This window comes from Staurois parvus, unplaced genomic scaffold, assembly GCF_062004578.1.
Source record: "Staurois parvus isolate SC_StPar_1 unplaced genomic scaffold, SC_StPar_1.0 ptg000134l, whole genome shotgun sequence".
NCBI lineage: Eukaryota > Metazoa > Chordata > Amphibia > Anura > Ranidae > Staurois > Staurois parvus.
In genome coordinates this window covers 2,606,434-2,633,871 of record NW_028317930.1, presented here as the reverse complement: position 1 = coordinate 2,633,871, position 27,438 = coordinate 2,606,434, and the positions used below count along the sequence as shown (strand labels likewise).

The 27,438-nt window shown below is 44.2% G+C and overlaps 1 protein-coding gene across 1 annotated transcript in view; it reads left to right on the top strand.

The window, feature by feature from the left end:
- TBC1D16 (TBC1 domain family member 16) overlaps positions 1 to 27,438 on the top strand; it is a 527,005-nt gene that overhangs the window by 117,168 nt on the left and 382,399 nt on the right. Inside the window, exon 4 of the mRNA XM_089673068.1 lies at positions 23,340 to 23,507. Within this exon, the coding sequence (XP_089529194.1) occupies positions 23,340 to 23,507 (168 nt within the window). The remainder of the gene's footprint in view (positions 1 to 23,339; positions 23,508 to 27,438) is intronic.

Sequence of the window (27,438 nt, the reverse complement as noted above, 5' to 3'; positions counted from 1 at the left end):
TTAGATGCAATGACTGGGTGGGAAGCTGTTAATATTGAAGAATGTAAATAATGCACTTGGGAGCTAAACATATGAATTCAAATTACTCGCTGGATGGGAACCTCTGGAGGCTGTCAGCAAATTTAAAACAAAATTTAACATATTGCAACTTACCAATTCTAAAGCTGGCCATAAACGTGTAGATTTTCAGACGAGAATATTTGTACTAAAAGTTGTACGAAAATCCTTTGAACATTCGGTGAATGGACGAATGTAATTCGAAAATTGTCTTTTGCTTTTAACCACCTCCTGTATGGCCGTTGTATATAAACGGCCGGATGGTGGCAGTGCAGGGGTGGGTGGCCGTTTATAAATGGCCTCCCCGCCCCCTGCTTGTGCGAGCTCCCTGGGAGCACGCAGCACCGCGATCCGGTGCCCGCTGTGTCCTCCGGACACAGTGGAACACGATCGTCGTATGGGACCTCGCACAGATTGGCCAATCAGTGATCACATGCAGAGTAGTAAGCAAGATGTCACTTCTGACATTGCTTACTACCTGTGAAATCTGTGAATGATCACAGAGGTCACATGGTACAAGGCTATTCATAACAGCCTTGTACCGCGTGACAAGCTGTGACCAATCACAGCTCACACAGTATTTCTCAATGGCTGCAAGAATGCAGCCAGAGTGAAGGAGAAATGATTGCTTTTACAGCCTTTATGGGTGTAAAAGCAATCAGTGTAAAAAAAAAATCATCACCCCCCACAAGTAGTACAGTGTCACCTTGGTGGCATTCTACTGCTAGGGTGACAGTATGTTAAAGAAAAACAAACATAAATAATAATATAAAAATGTAAAAAAAAATTTAAAAAATTATAATTTTTTGTTAACGAATTTGTTTTTTTTATTAATAAGATAACTGAATACATTTTGGCCAAATGTTATTTATTTGCAAAATTTTATAAGAAAAACACTTTGTTTCAAAATGTTCACTTTTTCATTTATATAGCAAAAAAATAAAAATCCCAGCGGTGAATAAATACCACCAACATAGAGATTTATCTGTCTCAAAAAAATGCTAAAAAATTCATATGGGTACAGTGTTGCATGACCACGCAATTGTCATTCAAATTGTGATAGTGCTGAAAGCTGAAAATTGGCCTGGACAGGAAGGAGGTAAAAGTGTCCGGACTTGAAGTGGTTAACATTGGAATTTAAAAATGAATGAAATTTCTGAACGATAACCACATATACTGGCATGAAAATTTGTTTGATCAAGAAAAGTTTTCCTTCCTGCTCTTACGAATTTTCCCATCACTGCTATCGAAAACAAACATTTATTTGACACACTAACGCAGGGGTCCTCAAACTGTTTAAACAGGGGGCCAGTTCACTGTCCCTCAGACCGTTGGAGGGCCGGACTATAATTTAAAAAAAAAAAAAAAACTATGAACAAATGCAGACACAGTACAGGAGATGACCAGAGACTACGGACACAGTACAGGAGATGACCAGAGACTGTGGACACAGTGCAGGGGATGACCAGAGACTGCGGACACAGTACAGGGGATGACCAGAGACTGCGGACATAGTACAGGAGTTGACCAGAGACTGCGGACACAGTACAGGAGATGACCAGAGACTGCGGACATAGTACAGGAGACGACCAGAGACTGCGGACATAGTACAGGAGATGACCAGAGACTGCGGACACAGTACAGGAGATGACCAGACACTGCGGACACAGTACAGGAGATGACCAGACACTGCGGACCTACAATGGCGGCGTGAATACTGGGCCGGTCACTCCATAAGACGCACAGACATTTCCCCCCAAGTGTGTCTTATGGAGCGAAATAGTGCCCCATCATTGGTGTCAGTGGGAGGAATAGTGCCCCATCTTTGGCGTTAGTGGGAAGAATCGTGCCCCATCGTTGGTGTCAGTGGGAGGAATAGTGCCCCATCGTTGGTGTCAGTGGGAGGAATAGTGCCCCATCATTAGTGTCAGTGGGGGGAGGATATAGTGCCCCATCGTTGGTGTCGGGGGGGGGGAGGAATAGTGCCCCATCGTTGGTGTCAGTGTGGGTAGGGGGGGAATAGTGCCCCATCATTGGTGTCAGTGGGGGAAGGGGATAGTGTCCCAACATTGGTGTCAGTAGGAGCAATAGTGTCCCATCATTGGTGTCAGTGGGAGGAATAGTGCCCCATCTTTGGTGTCAGTTGGAGGAATAGTACGTCATTGGTGTCAGTGGGGGGGAATAGTGCCCCGTCATTGGTGTCAGTGGGGAGGGGGATAGTGCCCCAACATTGGTGTCAGTGGGAGTAGTACCCCATCATTGGTGTCAGTGGGGGAAGGAATAGTGTTCCATCGTTGGTGTCAGTGGGGGGGTGGAATAATGCCCCATCGTTGGTGTCAGTGGGGGGAGGAATAGTGCCCCATCGTTGGTGTCAGTGGGGGGGAGGAATAGTGCCCCATCTTTGGCTTCAGTGGGAAGAATCGTGCCCCATCATTGGTGTCAGTGGGAGGCATAGTGCCCCATCATTAATGTCAGTGGGGGGAGGAATAGTGCCCCATCGTTGGTGTCGGGGGGGGAGGAATAGTGCCCCATCGTTGGTGTCGGGGGGGGGGGGGAATAGTGCCTCATCATTGGTGTCAGTGGGAAGAAACGTGCCCCATCATTGGTGTCAGTGGGAGGAATAGTGCCCCATCATTAGTGTCAGTGGGGGGAGGAATAGTGCCCCATCGTTGGTGTCGGGGGGGGGAGGAATAGTGCCCCATCGTTGGTGTCGGGGGGGGGAGGAATAGTGCCCCATCGTTGGTGTCAGTGGGGGTGGAATAATGCCCCATCGTTGTCAGTGGGGGGGTGGAATAATGCCCCATCGTTGGTGTCAGTGGGGGGGAGGAATAGTGCCCCATCGTTGGTGTCAGTGGGGGGGAGGAATAGTGCCCCATCTTTGGCGTCAGTGGAAGAAACGTGCCCCATCATTGGTGTCAGTGGGAGGAATAGTGCCCCATCATTGACGTCAGTGGGAAGAATCGTGCCCCATCGTTGGTGTCAGTGGGAGGAATAGTGCCCCCATCATTAGTGTCAGTGGGGAGAGGAATAGTGCCCCATTGTTGGTGTCGGGGGGGGAGGAATAGTGCCCCATCGTTGGTGTCAGTGGGGGTGGAATAATGCCCCATCGTTGGTGTCAGTGGGGGGGTGGAATAATGCCCCATCGTTGGTGTCAGTGGGGGGGAGGAATAGTGCCCCATCGTTGGTGTCAGTGGGGGGGAGGAATAGTGCCCCATCTTTGGCGTCAGTGGAAGAAACGTGCCCCATCATTGGTGTCAGTGGGAGGAATAGTGCCCCATCATTGACGTCAGTGGGAAGAATCGTGCCCCATCATTGGTGTCAGTGGGAGGAATAGTGCCCCCATCATTAGTGTAAGTGGGGGGAGGAAAAGTGCCCCATCGTTGGTGTCGGGGGGGGGGAATAGTGCCCCATCGTTGGTGTCAGTGTGGGTGGGGGGGGGGATAGTGCCCCATCATTGGTGTCAGTGGGGGAAGGGGATAGTGTCCCAACATTGGTGTCAGTGGGAGGAATAGTGTCCCATCATTGGTGTCAGTGGGAGGAATAGTGCCCCATCATTGGTGTCAGTGGAAAGAATAGTGCCCCATCTTTGGTGTCAGTGAGAGGAATAGTACGTCATTGGTGTCAGTGGGGGGGGAATAGTGCCCCGTCATTGGTGTCAGTGGGGAGGGGGATAGTGCCCCAACATCGGTGTCAGTGGGAGGAATAGTACCCCATCATTGGTGTCAGTGGGGGAAGGAATAGTGTTCCATTGTTGGTGTCAGTGGGGGGTGGAATAATGCCCCATCGTTGGTGTCAGTGGGGGGGAGGAATAGTGCCCCATCATAAGTATCAGTGACACCAATGATGGGGCACTATTCCTCCCACTGACACCAATGACACCTAACTTGCTGACCCCTGCTCCAGCATGTTGCTGCTGCAGCCAGCATACCTGGTTGCAGCAGCACCATCACCATCAGCATGGCACACTTACCTGTCAGCTGTTCTTCTTCACTTCAGCCTCTCCCTCACTCGATGTTTGCGGGGCCGCTCGGCTCCACCTCCTCGCAGGTGATTGGCCGCCTGTGTGCCTTTCCTGAGCTACAGTTCTGGCGCCCAATCACCGGTGAGGAGGCGGAGCCGAGCAGCAGGAGTGAGGGAGTGGCCACAGTGAATGAAGGAGCAGCGCTTCCTGGACTGGATTGTCGGGGGACTGGGACCGGAGCCATGTAAGGTATAGAAGCTCCCTGCCCACCCCTGTACTTAGTGTCCCTTCCTCACGAAAAATACGCCTCTGCTGGCTGGCCGGATAAGTGGCCTCGGCGGGCCGCATGTGGCCTGCGGGCCATAGTTTGAGGACCCCTGCACTAACGATTAGAAAATCAAACAAAAATTCTTGAAATGAAAATTCTCAAAGGAAAATCTATACGTGTATGGCCAGCTTTAGTTGTGTTGGTATTCTCTGCATTAAAGTAGAGTTCCACCCAAAAATGTTGTTTGCCTCCTCCCCCCCTCCACTGCCATATTTGGTGGGGAGAGAAGGGATGGCGCAGGTGAGCATGTTGCTAGACCCTGGGACAGGTGAGTATGTGTTTATTAAAAGTGACTTTTAATAAGCACAAAAATGGCTGGAACTCCGCTTTAAGGTAAAAAAACTTTCAGTATGCTGTTCCTCCCTCCAGTCTCCCTTATACTTACCTGAGCCTGATCTCGATCCAGCAATGTGCCAGAGAGCAGCATTGCAAAGTGCTAATTGTTTCTAAACCGTAATCTCGGTATTGCATGCTGATACTTCGTTATAGGAGTTGTGCAGGCAAAATATAAGAACCCCATCCGTACCTTAGGTACGGTTAACATTACAATCAGAGATGTGTGCTTCATTCACTATTGTCCATTTTTCAACTGATATCCTGCTAAGCAAACATCAGGCAAAGATGCTGTACAATGTAGCCTAATCACAAAGGAGAAAATGGGAAGGCTGCACTAGGCATCCTTGTCTATGGAGAAAAGTGCATTGAACAGATGGCAGTAAAACTGAACTCTAGATACATATAGAAGAATAATACAGCTCTATAATCAATAATTAATACATTTTTAAACAAAAGCAATGTAAGGGCATGAATCTGACCTGGTATCAGCCTCTTGAAGTTCCTGTACAACAGTGCTGCAGTGTTGAAAGAATAAGCAGCACAAAGAGCCAAGCGGTTCATGTGCTGACAAGAAGTACACTGATAGCAGGAGAGAGCAGAGTGACAGAGATGGGCTGTTTCTCCTTTCACTGTTCAGTCACAGGCTGGGGTGGGTCCAGAATAACCGGGGCTCAGAGGATGTGGGTTAATGATGCTGGCCAACATATTTATTTTTATTTGTTACAGGTACTTCTATAGAGCCGTCAATTTACGTAGCGCTTTTACATATATTGTACATTCACATAAGTCCCTAACCCTCAAGGAACTTACAATCTAAGGTCCCTAACTCACATTCATACATACACATGCTGGAGTCCATTTTAGACCGGAACCAATTAACCTACCCATATCTTTGGAGTGTGGGAGGAAACCGGAGTACCCGGAGGAAACCCACTCAGTCATAGGGAGAACATGCAAACTCTGTGCAGATGATGTCAAGCCTTAACTGGAAGTGTACATACCACCATCTTGGATAGGGGATCCAATGCAGTTTCATTCACAAAATTATTATACAGAGAGTTCTTGATCCTGTAGTGTCCCAGGTGGACACAAACAAATGTGAGTGGAAGATTTTAAGAGTTTTTAATAAAGTTTATATTGGTTTGACATACTTCACCATCTGGAGCATTTTTTCCATTTTCTGTGGTGCGTGATGGAGTTTGGAGGTGCAGGAGGAGTTGGAAATAATATATACTAGCAAACCCACCTGGGTTAAAGGGAAAGGCGCGCTTTTGACCTGGGCCAACTTCCAAGTGGTGCGTTTTGGAGTTTGGAGGTGCAGGAGGAATTGGAGATTGATACACCAGCATACCCGACCAGGTTAAAGGGAAAGGCTTGGTTTGACCGGACGGTTCAGGTCAATCCACAAGGTGAGCGCATAAGTGTGTCGGAGGTGGATCTAACACTGGGGGTCACACGAACTCACAGGATGGATATATATAGAGGAGATATTGCACAGTAGCACTTGGAGCACTGAGTCTTAAAGGGACAGTTCACCAAGAATTATTTATTTATATTGGGACACTGTTAGATAAACGCACAATGGATATGATTCAGATAACGCATGGTTAATATGGGCAGTAATATGAGAAAGAGTGCGTTATTGTGTTTAATATAAGGCAATACGTTTTGAGCACAGATTATGCACTTATATGGTATTTAAGCATTGTCACATAGCAAGATTTATGTACATTTATTTATTTGATTATATAGTATTGTGCTGCATTTTTTTTTATATAACATACAGTGTTTGTAAACTGCAGAGAGCTGTGGATCATGTTAAGCTGGTGAATCATGTTTTCATGCCATTTACATTTGACAATCCTCTGGAGAGTTGCAGTCAAAGCCGTTGTACCCTGCCCCTGCTGCTGCAGTGGTGGATGCAGAGAAATAATTATGTGCTTTTCAGGCCTCAGTAGTAGCCAGTAATGCCACTTTCCTGCTTTTACTGTGACTTGGGCTATTTATTACAGATACTTATTACAGATACTTATGTAGTGCCGTCAATTTACACAGCGCTTTACATATATATTGTACATTCACATCAGTCCCTAACCCTCAAGGGGCGTACAATCTATGGTCCCTAACTCACATTCATACATACACATACTAGGGCCAATTTAGACAGGATCCAATTAACCTACCAGCATGTCTTTGGAGTGTGGGAGGAAACAGGAGTAACCGGAGGAAACCCACGCAGGCACAGGGAGAACATGCAAACTCCAGGGAGGAGGTACCATGGCTGGGATTCGAACTAACGACCCTAGTACTGCCAGGCAGAAGTGCTAACCATTTAGCCGCTGTGCTGCCCATATGGGCTATTTGTAATGTACAGTTCTGTTGGACCACATCCATATCGCTTGAGGGAAGATTGAGTGTTAACAATAGGGAATGGGTTAATCAGCCATAATTAGTACAATTCAAAGATCATAACATGGAACAAGCAGCTCTCTACCAACTAGGATTTATGGGTGTAATATAAAATTACTGACCAGCTGGTAAATGCTGTAATATTATAATATCTGTCAGTGCTTAAAGTGTTTTTTTTTTTCATATATAGTATGTTCCTGTACATCTGACATTGAATGTGTAATATGAACAGGTTTGGGGTAGGCTGATCATCACTGTAACATAAAATATATATATAAAAAATATACACACAGGTTCATATATATTTGGACACAGGCACAATTTTCATACTTTTGGCTCTGTAAATGAAACAATCCAAATTAATTTGATGTGCAGACTTTAAGCTTTAATTCAAGTGGTTGAATATTAATATCAAGTACAAATTTTAGGAACTGCAACCATTTTTATACACAGTCCCTCCATTGTCAGGGGCGCAAATGCAATTGGACAAATGAATGTAATCATAAATAAAATGTTCATTTTAATATTTTGTTGAGAATCCTTTACTGGCAATGACTGCCTGAAGTCTGGAGCCCATGGACATTACCAAAGACTAGGTTTCCTCCTTTCTGATGCTTTGCCAGGTTCTAACTGCAGCTGTCTTCAGTTGTTCTTTGTTTGTGGGTCTTTCTGCCTTTAGTCTTGCCTTCAGCAAGTGAAATGCATGGTCAGTTGGGTTGATATCAGGTTATTGACTCGGCCATTGCAGAATATTCCACCTCTTTTCCATCAAAAGCTCATGGGTTGCTTTTGCAGTGTATTTTGGATCACTGTCCATCTGTACTGTGAAGCGCCGTCTAATCAATTTTGCTGCATTTGGCTGAATCTGGGCTGACAGTATATCTCTAAACACTGCAGAATTCATCCGGCTACTTCTGTCTTCTGTCACATCATCAATAAACACCAATGACCCAGTGCCACATGCCCATGCTATCACACTGCTTCCACCATGTATTGATTGTAAGCTCCACGGCAGGGCCCTCCTATTCCTTCTGTACTGAAATGTATTGTATTTGTACTGTCTCCCTTATATTGTAAAGCGCTGCGCAAACTGTTGGCGCTATACAAATCCTGTATAATAATAACAATATTACAGATCACATTGTGTGCTTTGGATCATGAGCTGTTCCAAGCCTTCTCTGCACTTTTTTCTTCCCGTCATTTTGGTACAGATTAATTTTAGTTTCATCCGTCTCAAGATTGCTTTTCCCGAACTGGTTTGGCTTTTTTAGATGCTTTTTGTCAAAGTCTTGTCAGGAGAAAAGACGAGGAAGCCCTGGCAAATGTGCCAATGCTCAATATGGACGCGCAAATTCTTGCAAAAATGTGCACATAGGCAGGCGGCACGTAATCACGCATTCCGGTGTTCAAAAGCACACCAGCAAACGCAGGACGCGATAATTACTGACGCTCATTGGCCTTTATAAGGACTGCAGCTCTGCTCAATAATTGCTGGATCGCCAGCGCCCTGTTCCTGTGTATACTGCTGATTACCCGTTACCAACCCGGCTTGACCCTGACCTTGCTTTGGCTCTCTTCCTGGATCTCTACCTCGGCTTAATCCTGACCTTGCTCCTGCCCACTGCTCTGTGTATGACCCGGCTTGATCCTGACCTTGCTTCTGTCTGCTGTTCCGTATTGGCCCTGGCTCTGGCTACTGACTACTCTACACATCCTTCCGGATTTACATGTCCTTTGGAGAAACACCTCCTGCATCTGGAGCACTCGTGGGTTCCATCTCATCAGGCATCACCAGGAAGCAACACCACTGGCAACCCATACTTCTTTGGACACTGCACCTCCTGTTCCCACCTCCAGGGGCACAATGCACTTAGCCGTAAGTGGAGCCCACTCTCTATTCCAGCCTCCAGCCAGCTACGTGACAAGTCTAATCTGGCTTTTCTATTCTTCAGGCTTCTGAATGGTTTGCACCTTAAGGTGAACACTCTGTATTTGCTCTCGTGAAGTCTTCTCTGGATTGTAGAATTTGACAATGATATGCCCACCTCCTGGAGAGTATCCTTCACCGTCTGGATATTGTAAATGGGTTTTTCTTTACCATAGAGCGGATCCTGCGATCATCCACCACTGTTGTCTTCCATGGACGTCCATGCCTTTTTATTTAGCTGAGATTACCAGTGCGTTCTTCTTTCCTCAGGATGTACCAGACTGTTGATTTGGCCACTCCTAATGTTGCTGCTATCTCTCTGATGGATTTGTTTCATTTTTGAAGCCTTACAATGGCCTGTTTCACTTGCATAGACAGTTCCTTTGAACGCATGATATAGGTTCACCACAATAGATTCGAAATGCAAATACCACACTTAGAATCAACGCCAGACCTTTTACCTGCTTGATTGATGAAGAAATAATGAAGTAGCCTACACCTGGCCATGAAACAGCTTTTGATTCAATTGTCCAATTGTGGCTACTCTTAAAAGCTGTAATTCCTAAACCCTTCCTCCAATTTGGATGTACATACCCTCAAATTAAAATAAAAAGAGAGGAAGGCGCCTCTAAGTGCAGTATTGACAATTTATTCAGTATACAATGGAAAATTTGCACTTCCAAGATAAACAGTTGAAAAGACTCATCGTGTGGTAATTAGATCCAGGTGGGACACCCAGCCGTCCAGCAGCAAACTATGCCTATAGGATCAGGAAGTAGAGTCCAGGATGTGCCTGCGCATCAAAAATGAAGCTTGGAGAGCAGCGTCAGATGTAGCAGGTGAAGGGGGTTGTAATGCATTTTGTAGCATGCTCAATAGGCTCCTTCAGACCTCGGTCTCACACAATGAGTGTTTTTAACCGTTTATCTTGTAAGTGCAAATTTTCCATTGTTTACTGAATAAATTGTCAATACTGCACTTAGAGGCGCCTTCCTCTCTTTTTCTTGTTACTGCATTAGAGCCTTGCTTCCACTCTAAGAAGAGCTGCCTCAGTGTTACTGCTCCCATCCATCCCTGATATCCATCTGGCACCTTTATCTTACAGCTACGGAGGTTGGGCTCCAACAAGCCCGCCCTATATAATATACATACCCTCAAATTAAACCTGAGAGTGTGCACTTTCAGCACATATCCATTATATAACTATAGCTTGAATATGTTGTGCCAATATTTAAAAAGGGGGCAAAATCTTTACCAAGTAATTATAAACCTGTTAGTTTAACCTCTATAGTTGGGAAGATACTGGAGAGTTTAATAAAAGAACACATAGATGAGTTCTTTCTGGAAAAAAATATTTTAAGCAACAGACAGAAGTTGTCAAACAAATCTGATTTTTTTTTATGAGGAGGTGAGCAAAACCTTGGACAAAGGGGTGGCGGTTGATGTAGTATATTTGGATTTTGCAAAAGCATTTGACAGATATCCCCACACACGGCTAATGTGTAAGGTAAAGTCTACAGGCTTGGAAAAATCTGTATGTAAATGGATAGAAAACTGGCTAAAAGATCGTATTCAAAGAGTAGTAATGGTCTAGGGTTGTCAGTGGTGTACCTCAAGGTTCAGTGTTGGGACCCTTACTTTTTAATATATTTATAAACAATATAGGGACTGGGATTAAAAATACCATGTCAGTATTTGCAAATGACACAAAGCTGTGCAGTGGAATAACGTCCTTACAGGATGTCTTTAACTTACAAGCTGACCTCAATGCACTGTTTAATTTGGCAACTATGTGGCAAATTAGATTTAATGTTGATAGATGTATGGTTATGCACTTGGGGGCTAAGAATATGCATGCATCCTACATACTAGGGGGAATCAATGGTGGAGAAGGATCTGGGAGTTCTGGTAGATCACAAGCTTAATAATGGTATGCGATGCCAAGCTTCGGTTTCTAAAGCGAGCAAAATCCTCTCTTGTATTAAAAGAGGTATAGACTCCAGAGAGAGAGATATCATTTTACCCCTGTACAAATCATTAGTAAGACCTTATCTGGAATATGCAGTTCAGTTTTGGGCACCAATTCACAAAAAGAACATTGGGGAACTGGAGAAAGTACAGAGAAGGGCAACCAAACTGATAAGAGGCATGGAGGAGCTGAGCTATGAGGAACGATTAGAGGAACTGAATTTATTCTCTCTTAAGAAGAGATTAAGGGGGGATATGATCAACATGTATAAATACATCAGTGGTTCATATAGTGAACTCGGTGTAGAGCTATTCACTCTGAGATCATCACAGAGTGCAAGGGGGCACTATTTACGTCTGGAGGAAAAGAAATTTATTAATTTTTTCCAAAAATATTTTTATTAGAAGAAAAGCAGGGTATACAGTGTACATACAAAAACGTATCACAGTCCGAACATAGACACCCCATGTAACATCCCGTTACGCAGACGGCCATGAGTTTAAACCAGAATACACATCGGTATGAAATATATCCTTATTGCACATGTATATAGCAAACCAAGAGTACAATAGGTAAATTGAAGTGGGTATATTGCTTAACGACCTATGCATTTGTGAGCCCTTAAGTTAAGGGGGTGCGATGTGTTGGGTAGTGCTAGCACAGGAAAATTTATATGATATGATATGTGCGTCTATTGCAGGGACGTGTGAGCCATGTAAAATCAGTCACGCCTATATGGGAGATTGAATGCAATATTTTTATAAAATATATGAAGAATGAAGGCGTGTAAAAAGGGGTAAGAGAAAGAAAAGTCAGAAAAGAGAATAAATAGAGAAGAAGATGAAGATATAGTGTGAGGTAAAGGGGGAATGAGGGGTAAAAGACAAACAAAAAAAAAAAAAAAAAGAGAGGGGGAAGGAGGAGAATGAGTAGGTAATAACGGGGATGCTAAGGTGAATAGTTGTGGATAAAATAGTGCACATCATTTTGTGCCATCCAAAAATATGGTCATATGGATTAAGATGCAATACGTGCAAGATCTAACAAAGGGGCAACACGTGGGTCCAGAAGCCGAAATGCAGGCTACAATGTCAAGTCTCAATCCATCCAAATGTGCACCAAATGTGTCTACGGTGGACAGGGCATTCTCTAATACAACAGTGTGTCTAACCATTCAGTCAGGGGGTATAGGCTGTGCATGCATTAATAGGCGATAGGTAGTAGTGGTTTTGAAATGGCTCCAACAAGCCCAAGTCTTCCTGAATCTAGCGGGATGTTCTTTTGCTACAGAAATCAATTCCTCTATTTCCTCCATTTTGTTGATCCTAGCAAACCATTCTCGAATAGTGGGAACATGTGTTGAGTGCCAGTGGACTGGGATACACTGTTTTGCCACGTTGACCATGTGTATGGCGAGTGATTTGCGGTACGTCCTAAATGGAAGCGTAGAATGGTGGAGTAAGAATTGAGCGGGGGAGAGGTCTAATGAATACGCAGTTACTTGAGTGATGATGAGTTGAATTTTCCCCCAGAAAGGTTGCAGCAGTGGGCAGTCCCACCAAATATGCAGGAGTGTACCCGTCGCCTGATGACATCTCCAACACGAATCTGAAATGTTAGGGTCAAATTTGTGAAGCAAGGAAGGAACTCTGTACCATCTAGAGTATAGTTTAAAATTGCTTTCTTGTGTAGAAACACATATGGACCCTTTGTGTATATGTTCGTAGATGTGATCCCAGTCTTCTGGCGATAGGTTGATTTGCAAGTCAGAGCACCAGGCCCTGCAAGCTATCCTAGATGAATGGTCAATGGTGTTTTCGAGGCATATATAGAGCTTAGAGATAAGATGTCTCTGAGGACTGTCTGTCGAGCAAAGTTTTTCAAATGGGGTGAGTGGCCTAGCATAATTTTTAAGATGTGAGGAGCTATGTATAAAGTGGTGGAGTTGTCTGTACATCCATGGCGTCAAGGCTGCGGTTGGCCATTTGATTAAAAGGAGATCCCTAGATAAGAACGTCTCCCCTTTAAAAAGTTGATGTAACTTAAGGTCGTCTGTGGGGTTAGACCCAGGGAGAAAGGCACGAGACATAGCAGGGGGGAAGTCTGGGTTAATTTTGATAGGAGTGAGTGGGCCAGGGGTAGAAGAGAAAACTGTTTTCTGACTTAATTGATAACACGATAGAGTGGGGCTTATAAGAAGGTGTTCCCTGAACTCAGATGAAATGTGGGAGTATTTCAGCCAAGGGGAGTTGGCGAGCGGGGTCCCCGAAAATGTAGCTTCCAAATTAATCCAAGCCTTACGGTTGTGGTTTGTAGACCAATCCACTATTCTTGCCATGTGACAAGCTCTATAGTAGCGGGCAACATCAGGCAGTCCAATACCTCCGCTCGTCTTAGGCATGGTAAGTTGTTCAAAACTGATTCTGGGGCATTTGCCTCACCATAGAAAAGAGGTACACAATGTTTTATATGACTTAAAGAAGGAATTGGGTAGTTTTGATTGGGATCGTTTTCATCAGGTACAGCAGTCTAGGAAGCACATTCATCTTGAGGATCGCTGCTCTGCCAAACCAAGAGAAAAATGGTTTGTCCCATGTCTGCAGATCTTTGGTGATACTACGTAGGATGGGTAAAACGTTTTTGACATAGAGTTCTGAGAGGTGAGTTGGTAACTGAATTCCTAAGTAAGTGATGGCCTCAGACTGCCATGCGAAAGGAAAGTTTGTTTTCCCCTGTCTGACCGTATCTTAGGTTAGGGAGACATTGAGGGCTTGGGACTTATTAAAGTTAATTTTAAAATTGGCCAAGTACTGAAATAATTGGAAATTGTGTAATAAGTTAGGTAGCGTAATATGTGGGTCTGTCAGGAAAAGTAAGATATCATCAGCAAAGGCTGCTAATTTGTGAAGTTTGCCATTGATTAAAATTCCTTTGATGTTATCATTCTGTCTAATGCAGTTCAGAAAAGGTTCCAACGTGAAAATGAATAGTAGGGGGGATAATGGACAGCCCTGTCTGGTCCCATTGCTTATTGAAAAAGCATCCAAAAGGAGGCCATTGACTTTCACTTTAGCCATAGGTGTTGTGTATAAGGATATGATAAAGGTCAAAAGACGTGGGGGAAGCCCAAGTCAAAACAGCCTCCATGTAGTCCCATGCTAATCTGTCGAAGGCCTTCTCAGCGCCTAGAGAGAGGAAGAAGCCAGATTGTTTCTTCTGTGTCAGCCAATGATGTATATTTATTGACCTGATCGTATTGTCTCTGGCCTCTCTACCGGGTACGAACCCCACCTGATCAGTCGTGATAGTTGGGTCTATGATGCGAAGTAAACGAGTGGCCAGTATTTTGGCAAAAATCTTTAAGTCGACGTTCAGGAGGGAGATGGGACGGTAGTTTGCTGACAAAGTCAGGTCTTTGTTTTCTTTTGGTATAAGCGTAATGTGAGCTTCAGATAGGTGTTGCATGGATTGTCCTGGGGTGTCAAGTGAATTGAAGGCCTTTAGGAATGGGTGTGCTAGGATGTTTATGAAGGATTTGTAATACATGGTTATAAGTCCATCTGGGCCTGGGCTTTTACCTGGTTTTAATTGTGTGATGGCCTGTTGTAGTTCTGTCCGTGTCAGAGCTCCATCTAGTTCTCTTGCTTGTGAGTGGGAAATGGGTTTTGGAAGATATTGGGCGAGAAAAGTCTAGATAATGACCTCACGTGGTATAGTATCCCCTGTCGGTTTTGATGGTAAGGGTAGGTTGTAAAGGGAAGTATAATATTTCTCAAATTTGGTTTGTTTTAAGTAAGTGACCTTGATTGGAATTAAGTTGATGAATGGTGCGAGCCGCTTTTTTAGATTGCAGGGCCCTGGCTAAAAATTTGCCGCTCTTATTTCCATGTTCATAAAAAAGTTTCTACGAAAGAGTAAAGTTACGTTTGGTTTTCTTTTCCACTATGTCTCTAAGTTGTTTGCGTGCCTGATCAAGTTCGGTTGCAGTGTTTATGGCCTTAGAGCGTTTAGGTGAGCATTCAAGTTTACGTACTTTTTGAAGTATGGACGTAAAAGATGCCTGAGCCATGCGTTTTCGAGAAGCAGTGATAGAAAGAAGAAGCCCCCATATCCCACATTTGTGAGCTTCCCATTGTATAAGAGGAGTTGTTTCTGGAGACACATTTTCCTTAAAATAATTGGTCAGAGATTCACAAATTTGGAGGGTTACGGATGAATCCGTGAGGAGAAAGGGATCTAATCTCCACGTTTTGGACTTAGGTGGGGCATCGGACAGATGTATGGTCATCAGAATCGGGGGATGGTCAGACAGAATCATTGGTTCAATAGAGGCTGATTTCAGTGTGTGTAAGTCTTTTTGTGAAAGAAAAAGATAATCGATTCTGGAATGACGCTTGTGAGGTGCGGAGAAAAAAGTGTAGTCTTTGTCCGAGGGGTGTAAGGTACGCCATGTATCATGGAGAAGAAGGTCATTCAGTTCAACTTTAATCTGTTTAAGTGCTCGGAAGGGTTTCGACGATGTGCCTGTCGAAGTGTCTTCCAATGGATTCAGTGCTGCATTAAAATTGCCCCCAAGAATCAAGATGCCCGAATGGAACTTTGCCAGTGTTTTAGCGATTTTACGGAAAAAGCTCACTTGTGCCATATTGGGGCTGTAAATGTTGGCTACGGTAAGCGGTTTGTTGTAGAGGTGTCAAGGTCCTACCTTTTCCCAGAGGTTATGTTACTCCATGTGCTGGCATCCATCTTGGATTTCTGCTGAGCATGGTGGGAATCTTTTATGCCTTCAGGTCTCTGATGTCCATCCCCCAGAGGGGTGTGGCAGAGTACATATAAGCCTGTGATCCGCACATGCTCTTTGCACTTGTGTCTTGTGTCTTTGTCTTGCTACAGCTCTGTGTATACGCTCGTGACTCTTCTGGTATTTGACTCGGCTTGTGACTAGACCATTCTCTGTGTTTTCCTTCGATCTGACCTTCCGTTGCTGAACCCGGCCCGTGACCTGTTATTCTCTGTCTACTGTTCTGTACCATTTTGTCCCGTTGTTGTCGACCCGGCTTGCCTGACTACGTTATTGTCATTCTCACCAGCTACACGCCATTGGCGGCGGCCATTACCGCAGCTGGGGTGTCTCGGGGGCCGCGACCTGGTTCCTGGCTGCGTCAAGTCCATCCCCACCATCAGGGGCCCTGGTGAAGGGCAGCCTGGGACTTAGACTCCGTGCCCTGAGGGACTTCGGTCTGTTGGTGGTGGTTGTCGTCAGCCAGTGCGTTACCCTGCCACTAGGCCTACCTGTCCGTTCCTCAGCCCTGCCCTGACATTAGGGTACCTTTAAGGAATAAGAACCTTCCCTCCGGATCCTTGAGAGATTCAGTAATTGTAAGCGGGAGTGTTTTGGAGATCAACATGGACACACCCTTTGCTTTTACCTCTGTGTTAACTGAATGGTAGACTGTTGGATAATTGGCATTAGAGAATTTGGGGATATGATCAGCACGAAAATGAGTTTCTTGGATGAAGAACACATCTGCTCATGTATGTCAGGAGTTGGGAGTGTTTCTCAGGTATATTTAGGCCTCTTGCATTAAGAGATGCCACAGAAAGCGTATGATGGGTTCGACCCGCTGTGTGTATAGTAGACATAGTATTGGATGGGAGAAAAGGTATTACTCAGGATCTATAATTGTATCAAATGGATGCGAGGGGAAAAGGGAAAAAAAAGGGAGGGGAAGTAGAAATAGAAGAGGAACAGATAGAAAGGGAGAATCAAGAAATCAGAGAATAGTAGAGGTGAGAAGCGTTAGGCGCTCACAATCGAAACTCATACAAATGTGATTGTATGTGTTCCTAAAACTTCTCTCTAGAAAAAACAAAAACTCTGGGGACAGTGTAATCCAGCTACGCCGTCCTGTATAAAAAAGCATATGTGTTGGTGAGATATTGAATGTATTGTGGGTGGATGTGGAATACAAAATCGGAAATGTGTCAGACCCAGAGGCGGCCTCTATGAGAGGTTGCGGGAGAATCCCAGGAAGACCGTTCAGGACCTATTAGATATCTTGCGACAGAAAAGTAAGTATGAGATAGGGTTTCACAGAAGGTAGCAATGACACACGGAGATAGGTGGGTGTTGGCAAATTATTATAGGGAGAGGTGATCAGGTTTTAACAATGGGGCACTAATAGGAGAATTTATATGTCGAGGTGTGTTAGCTATCATAATGTGGGCAATCAAGAGCAAACCTGGGGATGCTCACTAAGGAGTATGAAGGTATGTTGTTCCAAAGTATGGTTCCTATGTGTCTGGTTGTATGTAATACCATCTTGGGGGGGGCACCAGGGTGAGGCTATAGAACAGGATGTGGTATAATTATACAGTTATACTACTTAAGTATCACAAGATAAACATTATACATTAATAAAAGGTTTCAGTCTATAGTTGTCCATGAGCCATATAATGCAATCACAAAAGATAATACGAAAAGATCCCTTTATACTATGTCAGTGCAGACTGAGAATGTTAACTTCATATGAACTCTTGCAAGGAGACATCAGTTACATAACGCAATAATATTCAGAAGTGAGGGCCAAGGGCAAACTATCTGATGAAACTGCATCCCTGAAACCCTGATATAAGAGATATATTGGCCCCAACCGAGGCGTTCCTCGCTGTGCGACAGGCCACTATTACGGAAGCAAGTCAATCCCAGCAAAAGCGATAATGTAATAAATCATTGAAATGGCCTCAGGAGTCTGTGGCCTGTCGAGAGCGCGGTCTATAGCAGTCTATGTAACCATATCAGAAACCTATACAGCTATAGCGTGAACTGGTAGTATGCATAACAGAAAAAGAAATGCTATGCCCTGGACACACCCTAACACCTCGTCCAAGGGTAAGTGAGGGTATAGGAAGGCATGAGGGCATAGGAAGGAATGAGGGCATAGGAAGATGACTTGGGTTTCTAAGGAAATCACACCATACACTAGGAAGAAATTGAAGGCCACCATAATGTAAGGGAAGAAGAAGAAAGGCAAAGGGTATGAGTGTATCACATATATTATTGCAAGTGTTCACACATCAATCTAGATATGAGCCTGAACACGCAGGAGAGCATGACACTGAGGTAGAGGTTCCTATAAGCTCATGTGTAGTTAAAAGGCTAATGACGAGACACCATGGGCACGATGTGTATCAAGGCATAGCATGGTTACACAGTAACAGCACCACAGAACTATAATATAAACATTGAATAAAAGTGAGAAGGCTCGTTCTGGAATTGCTCAAGGACCATAGAGTATGTTCCAAATGGGCAATGCAAGAAGGCCTTAATAAATCGTAGTAGTTCAGCTTCAAGAGCTCAATAACAGACAGATTTCCTGTCTACGGACAACAATAGCAAGAACTTGTGAGGTTCAGTGGTTCAGGCTCATGTCAAGGCAATTGAGCAGTCTGTATCCCTGAATCTCAAACAAAGACACTGGTCTCAGCTGAGGCTACAAGTATAATGCAGTAGGCCATTACTGTCCAAACAAACTATTATATGTATATACTAATATATTCTCAGTATATACATGCAAAAACAGAGTAAACATATAATGAACAGATAGTATACCCGAGAGGTAGAACAATCTAGTGGGATATACAAACCATAGCGTCCTATTCCAGGGCAGACAGAAGGTTTTCCTCTGAAGGTGAAATGGAACCCAAGTTCAAAAGAAAAGCACGTGTTATAGCAGGTCAGGTGTGAACTTAGCCATATCATGAGGGGATAGTGATACACGATATAGGGGAAGAGGGGGAAGAGAGAAGTGTCAATTGTGACGTGCCTTGCGATGAGCTGGTGAAGCTGGCAGACTGTCTCCAGTGCTGAGCCTTCGTCGAATAGAAGGCGAGGTGTGGTGAGATGGACTGTGGCACCTCACTCCTCCAGGGTGCCCAGCTGATTGAGCCTCCATTGGGTCTTCATCCATCTGAGATGGGAGATGGGAATCACTGGACCAGTTGGGTATTTCCACTATTGGGATATCTAAGATCTCACAGAATGGAGCAATATCTTCCGGGAATCTCAGGAGAGCAGATTGCCCCATGTGTGTTGCTGAAAGGCCAAACTGGAATCTCCAGCGGTATGCTATACCTCTGGAACGTAATAGATCCAATAAAGGGCGTAAATCCTTTCTGCGTTGTAAGGTGAGATGGGAGAGATCCTGGAATAATTTGATTTCTACTCCATTCTATATCACGCGGTTTCGATCTTGTGCCCTGCGCAATATTTCTTCCTTCAGTCGGAAGTCGACTAGGCAACAAATAATATCTCTCGGGGGATCAGTGTCTCTACCTCTCGGACGCAGAGCCCTATGGAGGCGTTCAATCTCAATAGGAGACTCCTGTGGTCTTTCCAAAAGATCATTAAAGATGGCTAAGAGTGTTTGAGAGAGTTGGCCCGATTCAGTAGTTTCAGGGACACCGCGTACCCTTAGATTATTTCGTCTTCCCCTGTTGTCCAGGTCTTCGATGTGACGATCAAGCTCTCTGAGATGCGTCGTGTGTATCTACCAGTTTCCGCATATCATGAATGGCAAGGTCTTGCATGATAACCTTATCCTCCACTGCTTCAAGCCTTTTAGCCACTGCCTGCATATCGATATGTAACTCAGCGTTTGCTGCCGAAACAGTCTCTTTAATATCTGATGCTACAGCTTTCAGATCCCCAATAGTAAGAGGGGACACTTCAGAATGGCAGGCTGTGGGAGCTGCGGCTGGACTCTTGCTCCTCGCAGGATGCGCTTTGTGTAGTGGATGGTAGGGAAGGAGGGGGAGGGGAGGAGGCCTCATTGCGTTCTGGGATCTGAAGAAATCTAAAATATTACGGTTGGCAGGACTGCTGTTCTGGCGAGGAGATCTTGAACGTGGGGTGGCTGTCAGGAATGGACTGGCCAGCAATGGTGGGACTCACCTGCCTTATGGGCTGCAGTACCAGGGCTGACCAGCGGGTGCTCCCAGCAATCAGAGACTCAACCTTGCAGCCAGCCAAACACCTGAAACTGCTTATACTGGTGTATTTAAGGGATGGCCAGACCTGCAGACTCTGCCTTGGTGTGTGTTTTTCCTGGGCCCTGCATCCTGTTCCTGCATCCTGTTCCTGTCTTGTTGCTGACCCTGCCTGATCTGGACCTCTGCTGACATCTCCTGCTCTCACCCCGGCTCGTTCCTGACCATCCCTCTGCCTGACCCTCTGTACCACGCTGCCCGCTACCTGCTGAACCTGGCTTGTGACCCCGACCATTCTCCGCTTGCTCCCCCTGTACCTACCTGCCCGATTGATATTGACCCGGCCTGCCTGACGACGCTTGCATTGTATGTACTGTTATCTGTGGGTGGTTGGTTTGGTTTGTTTGCATTGTGTTATGTTTTAGTATTGCACTGCTTTTATGTTTGTATTGTTAGTGTTAATAAATTATATTGTTTATAACATACCTGAAGTCTGCGTTTCCCTGCGTCAGTCACACACCTCTGGTCATACCCGGGAGCCCTGACAGTGGCGAATCTCTTATCCGTTTTCCCCATCTCAGCGGTGTCTCTCCCTGTTATGATTACGTGTTCTACCTCCGTGTGTCAAGGCTTCAAGGACTAAGCTGTCATCTTCTCTGGGCTCGAACCAAGCCCCCCAATAAATATAAACTTGTAGTATAAAATTGTCCAAGAGGCACAGGGGCCCAAATGTAGGCCTCAAACTATTTGGCGAGGCAGGCAGGCACAGGGCATGAGAGAGAGAGCAGCTGTGGGCACCCTAGGGTGCTGGCTCCAGAATCTGACGGGGGTGCAAGGGGCACTTCTATATCCCCCAGGTAGCTGTCTGCTGGGCTGATGGCGTGTACAGGACCAATGTGTACAGGATGGCAGCGGATTAGGAATGCAGCTGACGGAGCTCCGGATTACGCAAACGCTCCGGTCGCCATCTTGGACACGTCCCCCCAAGAAATGTAATCTCCAAACACGTAAATGCTTCTTCACAGTGAGAGCTGTGAAAATGTGGAATAGACTCCATCAAGAGTTGGTTATGGCTAGTTCAGTGGATTGCTTTAAAAAAGGCCTGGATTCTTTCTTAAATACACAGAATGTAACTGGATACTAACATTTATAGATAAAGTTGATCCAGGGAATATCCGATTGCCTCTCTGGGAATTAGAAAGGAATTTTTCCTCTGCAGGAGTAAATTATTATTATTATAGAGGATTTATATAGCGCCAACAGTTTGCTCAACGCTTTACAATATAACGGGAGACAATACAGCAACAATACAGTTCAATACAAGATGGATTTGAGGGCCCTGCTCCTTGGAGCTTACAATCTAGTAGGGAGGGGCTGGTGGTACAAAAGGGTAGTAACTGTGGGGGATGGACTGGTTGGAAGAGTAGAACATTCCAGTATTAGCTGAGGGCAGGATAGGCTTCCCTGAAGAGAGGTTTTCAGAGATCACCTAATAGTGAGCAGAGTTGGCGATAGTCTGATAAATTGGGGTATAGAGTTCCAGAGGTTGGGGGAAGCTCTGGAGAAGTCCTGGAGATGAGCATGGGAGGAGGAGACAAGGGAGCTAAAGCGTAGGAGGTCTTGCAAGGAGCGGAGAGTACGGTTTGGGTGATATTTAGAGAGAAGATTGGTGATGTAATTTGGGGCAGAGTTATAAATGGCTTTATACTTTATTGTTAGTGTTTTGAATTTTATCCGTTGGGCAACGAGAAGCCAGTGGAGGGATTGGCAGAGAGGGGTGGCAGATACAGAACGGTTAGTAAGGCGGCAGCAGCATTCATGATAGACTGAAGAGGGGATAGGCTTCGATGAGGTAGGCCAATGAGGAGGGAGTTACAATAGTCAAGGCGCGAGATAGCAAGGGAGTGGATAAGTTGCTTAGTGGATTCCAAGGTTAGGAACGGCCGTATCTTGGAGATGTTGCGGAAGTGAAGTCTACAAGATTTGGACAGCGGTTGGATTTGGGACTGAAAGGGCAGATGGGAGTCTAGGATTACACCTAGTACCCTGGCATGAGGGGAGGGACTGATGATTGTGTTATTGATCTTGATGGAGAAGTCAGGGGAGTGGGCACGGGCTGGGGGGAATACTAAGAGCTCAGTTTTGGAAAGATTGAGTTTGAGGAAGTGGAGTGACATCCATGCTGATATGTCACTTAGTAGGTTAGTAATGCGAGAGGAGACTGAAGGGGTGAGGTGAGGGGTAGAAAGATATATTTGTGTGTCATCCTCATAGAGATGGTACTTAAAGCCATGGGAGTTTCTCAAGTGACCAAGGGAGGAGGTGTAGATGGAGAAGAGAAGGGGTCCAAGGACAGAACCTTAAGGGACCCCCTACAGAAAGAGGGAGTGAAGAGGAGGAGGCAGCGTTATAGGTAACACTGAAGGAGCGCTGCGATAGGTAGGAGGAGAACCAGGAGAGGGCAGAGTCTCTGAGGCCAAGAGAGTGGAGTTTTTTGAGGAGGAGGGGATGGTCAACCGTATCAAAAGCCGCAGAGAGGTCGAGTAGTAAGAGTACGGAGTAGTGCCCATTGGTTTTATCAGTTAGTAGATCATTAGTGAGTTTTAGTAGGGCAGTTTCAGTGGAGTGTAGTGAGCGAAAGCCAGACTGTAAAGGGTCAAGAAGGTTGTTGTCGGTGAGGTGGGAGCTCAGGCTATTGTAGACTAAGCGTTCTAGGAGTTTAGAGGTAAATGGCAGCAGGGAGATGGGTCTTAAGTTGTTCAGGTTGGTGGGGTCCAGGGAGGGCTTTTTAAGTATGGGATTGATGTGCGCACGCTTTAGAGGAGAGGGGAAGGCACCAGTAGAGAGGGAGAGATTGAAGGGGGAGGGAAGAGGATCGTGGCTGCTCTGTGCAAAACCAATTATTACAAACTTTTCCTTTATAAACACTTTATGGTTGAGCTAAGTAATTCAGCTAATTAGTGTCACTGCAAAATTACTGGTGCTTATTTAGTGTATTTTATTTAATTTAAAACTGAACTCAAGGGTAAGCATTTTGTCTTAGTACAAGAAGCGTGTATATTCCTACTTGATTATTGGTGTCCCATCTGTAATTTTGAAAATCAGACCAAAATTGGATTACAGCAGTGTAAACTGGCTTTATATTTAATTATGCTGAAGCGTTTAAATGCAGAAGAAGCAGGCAATGTATAAAATAATCTCCATGTTTCTCCCAGTGATTGTTTTACAATATATAATTGCTGGCATTCTCACAAGAAGCCCATGACCTCTTTAGTTTGTGAATTATATTTCCATCTTTTTCATAGGAGGCCTTGGATTTTCCAAGTTCTTTTGTGTTTTTCACCTTTTATTATTTATTCTGTAGGAGGTGTCCAAGGACAAGACCTGTCTCCACTTCTCAATCCAGAGGCCTAATCTACCCTCTGCTGAATCTCACCCTGAAGAGGGCATGTACCAGAAACTTGATGTTACTCTGTGGTTGCAACGTTTCAATGATGTTGGACAGGTGGAGGAAGAGTACAAACTGCGCAAGGTCAGGATATTATAAAATTACAAATATATGTTTCTTTACAGTATGTTTGATATTTTAAAAAACTAACATAGTTCTTGACATTAAATATACGTGGGCATTTTGTTCAAATTGTTCATTAAGGGGCACAAGAATATAGTAATTCTTGGACATTTTAATATAGTAATCCTTGGACATATGAATTATACTGCTGCCTTCAGGAGGAATCAGACACTGTCAAACAAAAAAGCCATTGGCCAGCCAGATATAACCCCTACCACTCACATCATGCTTCAGTTTTTTGCCAGTGTCCTAGGAGAGTGGAATTTTCTCTCTTCTGACATAATTTTACTAGCCATTGTATTTTTTTACTTCACTGAAGACATCATCTACATGCTGCCAAGCTGAGCTCTCTATGCAGATATCCAGATTGGCAAGTAGTCTTGAAGGCCATACCTGAACCGCACTGGACCTAAGATTCTGGGGGTCTTTCTGGAATGTGACCTTCAGGCCCTGGGCTCTGCTCATGGCGCTTCCCAGACCTTCTTGTGCTGAATCGGTTGGCCGCAGAGTGCTTTTTTGAGGTAGTAGTCACATCTGACATTGCACAGCACTGAAGTCATCCACTAGGTGGAGTGTTGCGTGTGCATGCTCATTTCCCGTATTTTGACTTAAGAGGAAGCACCTCACCACTACTGATTTTAAGCACATTATCAATCATCCCTTCTCTGGTAGTGTTCCACTGCTGACCCGGGTACCCCTATTCTTTTACACTTGTCTTCATCAGCAGTTCCTATAGGTCTGCTGCCTAAGACTTATACTGTGTCTTTGCACAAACAATGGAACAATCTGTTTACAGACACTAAAATCGAACTCTGGTGTCTTCCACAGCAGAATCCATATCTGATTTTAATGGACCTTTATCTCGCAGAGTGACTGATGGCCCTACCACCATCTTTAATTCAGATTCAGAGCTTTTGCAACCTGCCTCTAATGGGACTGCATTAAAGCAGGTTCTATATAACGCACATATGTAGTTAGTTGTATCTCATCCAATTGATGCAGAGCACTCTGCTACACATCTATGGGATTAACCTGCTGTACTAGGTATGGGGTCTTTTAGAACTTGTGTTCCTGTATACCTCATTACCTAAAACTCTGGCTCTGCTTCATGACTTCCTCCTTTCAATGTGATGAAGCTTTACCTTAGAATTTGTTGACAAATGTTGCTTTCTTTCTGTGAACCCTCTATTTCTTCACCTTAACAGACATAGGTTGATGGATTCTCTACCTTTAGGAATTTTATCGCCATACAGTTGGTTTAGGCCTTTGATTTACTGTAACTGGAAAACCTTGCATCCCCTGTTGGCAGTGAATTATATTTATGGGACCATGTCACAATAGATCAAATCCTTTAAAGAGGACCCCTCCAACACAAGGCAAAGCCTTGTGTTGTGGAACTGGTGAATCAAAGTTCTGAGGCATTACGCTTCAGTTGTGATGGCCTTTTAGAAGCATCCAAGTTTGTGTCTTGCCTGACAGTGGTGTATACCCATATACATAAGGCACTTTGGCTTTGTGCTTGGGTTGTAGAGGACACATTTAAAGAATGTCCAATATTACTTACCCTTTGAGGCAAGGTGCCTTTTCGGTCATAGAAAGGACAGTGGCATTCCTAATCTTGCTGGGCCTGAACCATGTGCCTACTAACACATAGGTTGAAAACAAACTGCTACAGCGTGCATTTTTTTCAATAGATATTGTTTCTTGTTTCTGGGTCTGTTGTGTATTTCTCCTTTTAATGTTTGGATTCTCTGGTTTTAACCTGCAGCTTCCACTCTTGACCCTACAACCAGCATCTAATTCAGTTTTCTTACTCTTCTGGGTTTTTCTGTATGGTAGTATACGTACTGTAATTCCAGATTATTTAGACTCATCACACCTTAACAATTCAGTCTTCCTATGTTGATTGGAGCCTATTTTAGGGTATACCTTCTCCTATTCCTTTTTTTAATGGTGTCCATCAACATTTAACACTTGGGATAATTATACTGTTTGTGTTTTAACTCTTATTAGACTTTTCTCTCTCATGAAGGATTTATTGCCGTACAACGTAGATAAACATCAGTTCCTGCTACAATCCCTGAATATGGAACTAATTATTGTAAGCTTCCCTGACTGTTATGTCTACCCTAATGCTCCTTTTCTTTCTAGCTTCCGCATTGTCTAATGCCTATTAGTTCCTCATTGAAAAAATTCAGTGCCCTAGATTCTGACAGATCCCATTATACCAATTGTCATCTCCTCTCTACTCTTGAGTATATCATATACTATCTGTTTTACACCCTTTGGGATTTGTGGGATTGATTGGAAACTGCATTCACACATTCCATTATCATGCAGTCCCTCATTTTCTGAATCTTCTGTTGAGTTACAGAACCTGAAATTTGGACAATGCACAGAAGTTGTAGGTGGATCTCAAATGTGGCTCATTCTTTTAATTCTGACTTCCACTGAACTTCGATTCAGTGTGCAATATTCTCATCTCTAGAAGAAATTGGGTACCTCACCTGTAGCTGACTGCTGTCTACCTCTTTACACTGTACAGCATTGGTGGTGTCGTTATTGTTCACATCATTAACTTCCTGGACTCAAAGGCTTGCTTACAAATCCCTGCATCTGATTTTTTCCACAATCACCCAACATCAACCGTGTGGTTTGCAATCACGAGTGGAACCTTTTTTCTTTCCTTGCATAGAAATATTCATCTTGTTAGTTCTGTACTTCCCTGGAAGATCAGCAGACACAGCACTCTGTTACCTAGATGGAAAATTGTAAGGCCAGAGGTCCTTATGAGTCCTACAGAAGAACGGTCATCTTCCTTCATTCCTTTTGATTCTTTCCTTCTGATTATTCATATATATAATCAGACAGGTTTTATTGAGGTTATCACACCCCTGAATCCGCAATATGGTTAAGAAGGAAAGTCATCCTTATAATCTTGAGGTCATTCTTTTCGTCCTGAGGTTCCTATATGCGTTACAATATATGCTCACCCAGCTGCTCTTTTATTTGTGTGGATCTCTCCACCCCCTCCTTACTAGGGACTCTGTGGTTTTACATTGAAGGTTTCCTTTCCTCACTGCCCATAGATTTGCTGAGAGGACTGTGATATTATATATTGTCCTTTGCTTGAAGATTAGGATTAAGGGTGTTCTACTTCAATCTCCAGCTGTTTACGGTTTGTCTTTTGGTTGTGAAATATCAGTTTCTCAAACCTTTCTTTTCCTGGAGCCAAAATTAGGTATTCTTGATTTTGGCCTCTCTCTTAGTAAACATTTTTGCTTGATGATCACCTTAGTGGTCCTTCTTTCTTCTTCTGTTCAGGTACAGTAGTTATTGTTCCACCTGGGTTTGTTTTTTTACGGAGAACAATTGTTTGTCCTGTACACTATTGTTGAGGTCCATCATTCGTTCGTGGTGCTACCGGTCCTGCTCTGGAATATCAGATAAATTCTAATTGCCTTTCCTTGGTCATAGCAGTTCAAAGTTTACTTCCATTTTTTTTCATCTAGTTTTAGTTTAGGCGTTGTTATTTTTGGATGCCTTTTATAGTAAGATTCCACATCCCTTGGATCTCTCAGTGGCTGTTGCCCTTCTCTTAGTTGTATTGCCTTTGGACCTCCTAAATTTCCAAGAGTTAGTATATTCTTCCTAGCCCTAATAACGAGAAAGAAATCATGGATTTTGTACTTACCTCAAGATCAGTTTTGTGGTGTTCATTAAGGGACATAGATCTCATCCCTTTTGTGTTTGTGATGTATTCCTAGTACTGTTTTTTTTTTTTTTTACAAAACTGAAGTATGATGGGACAGGGAGGGTTAATACCTTTCAGGCAACTGGCTTTTTATGTTTACCAGTGTCTGTTTCCTCTTCAAGATGGCAGAATAACCCA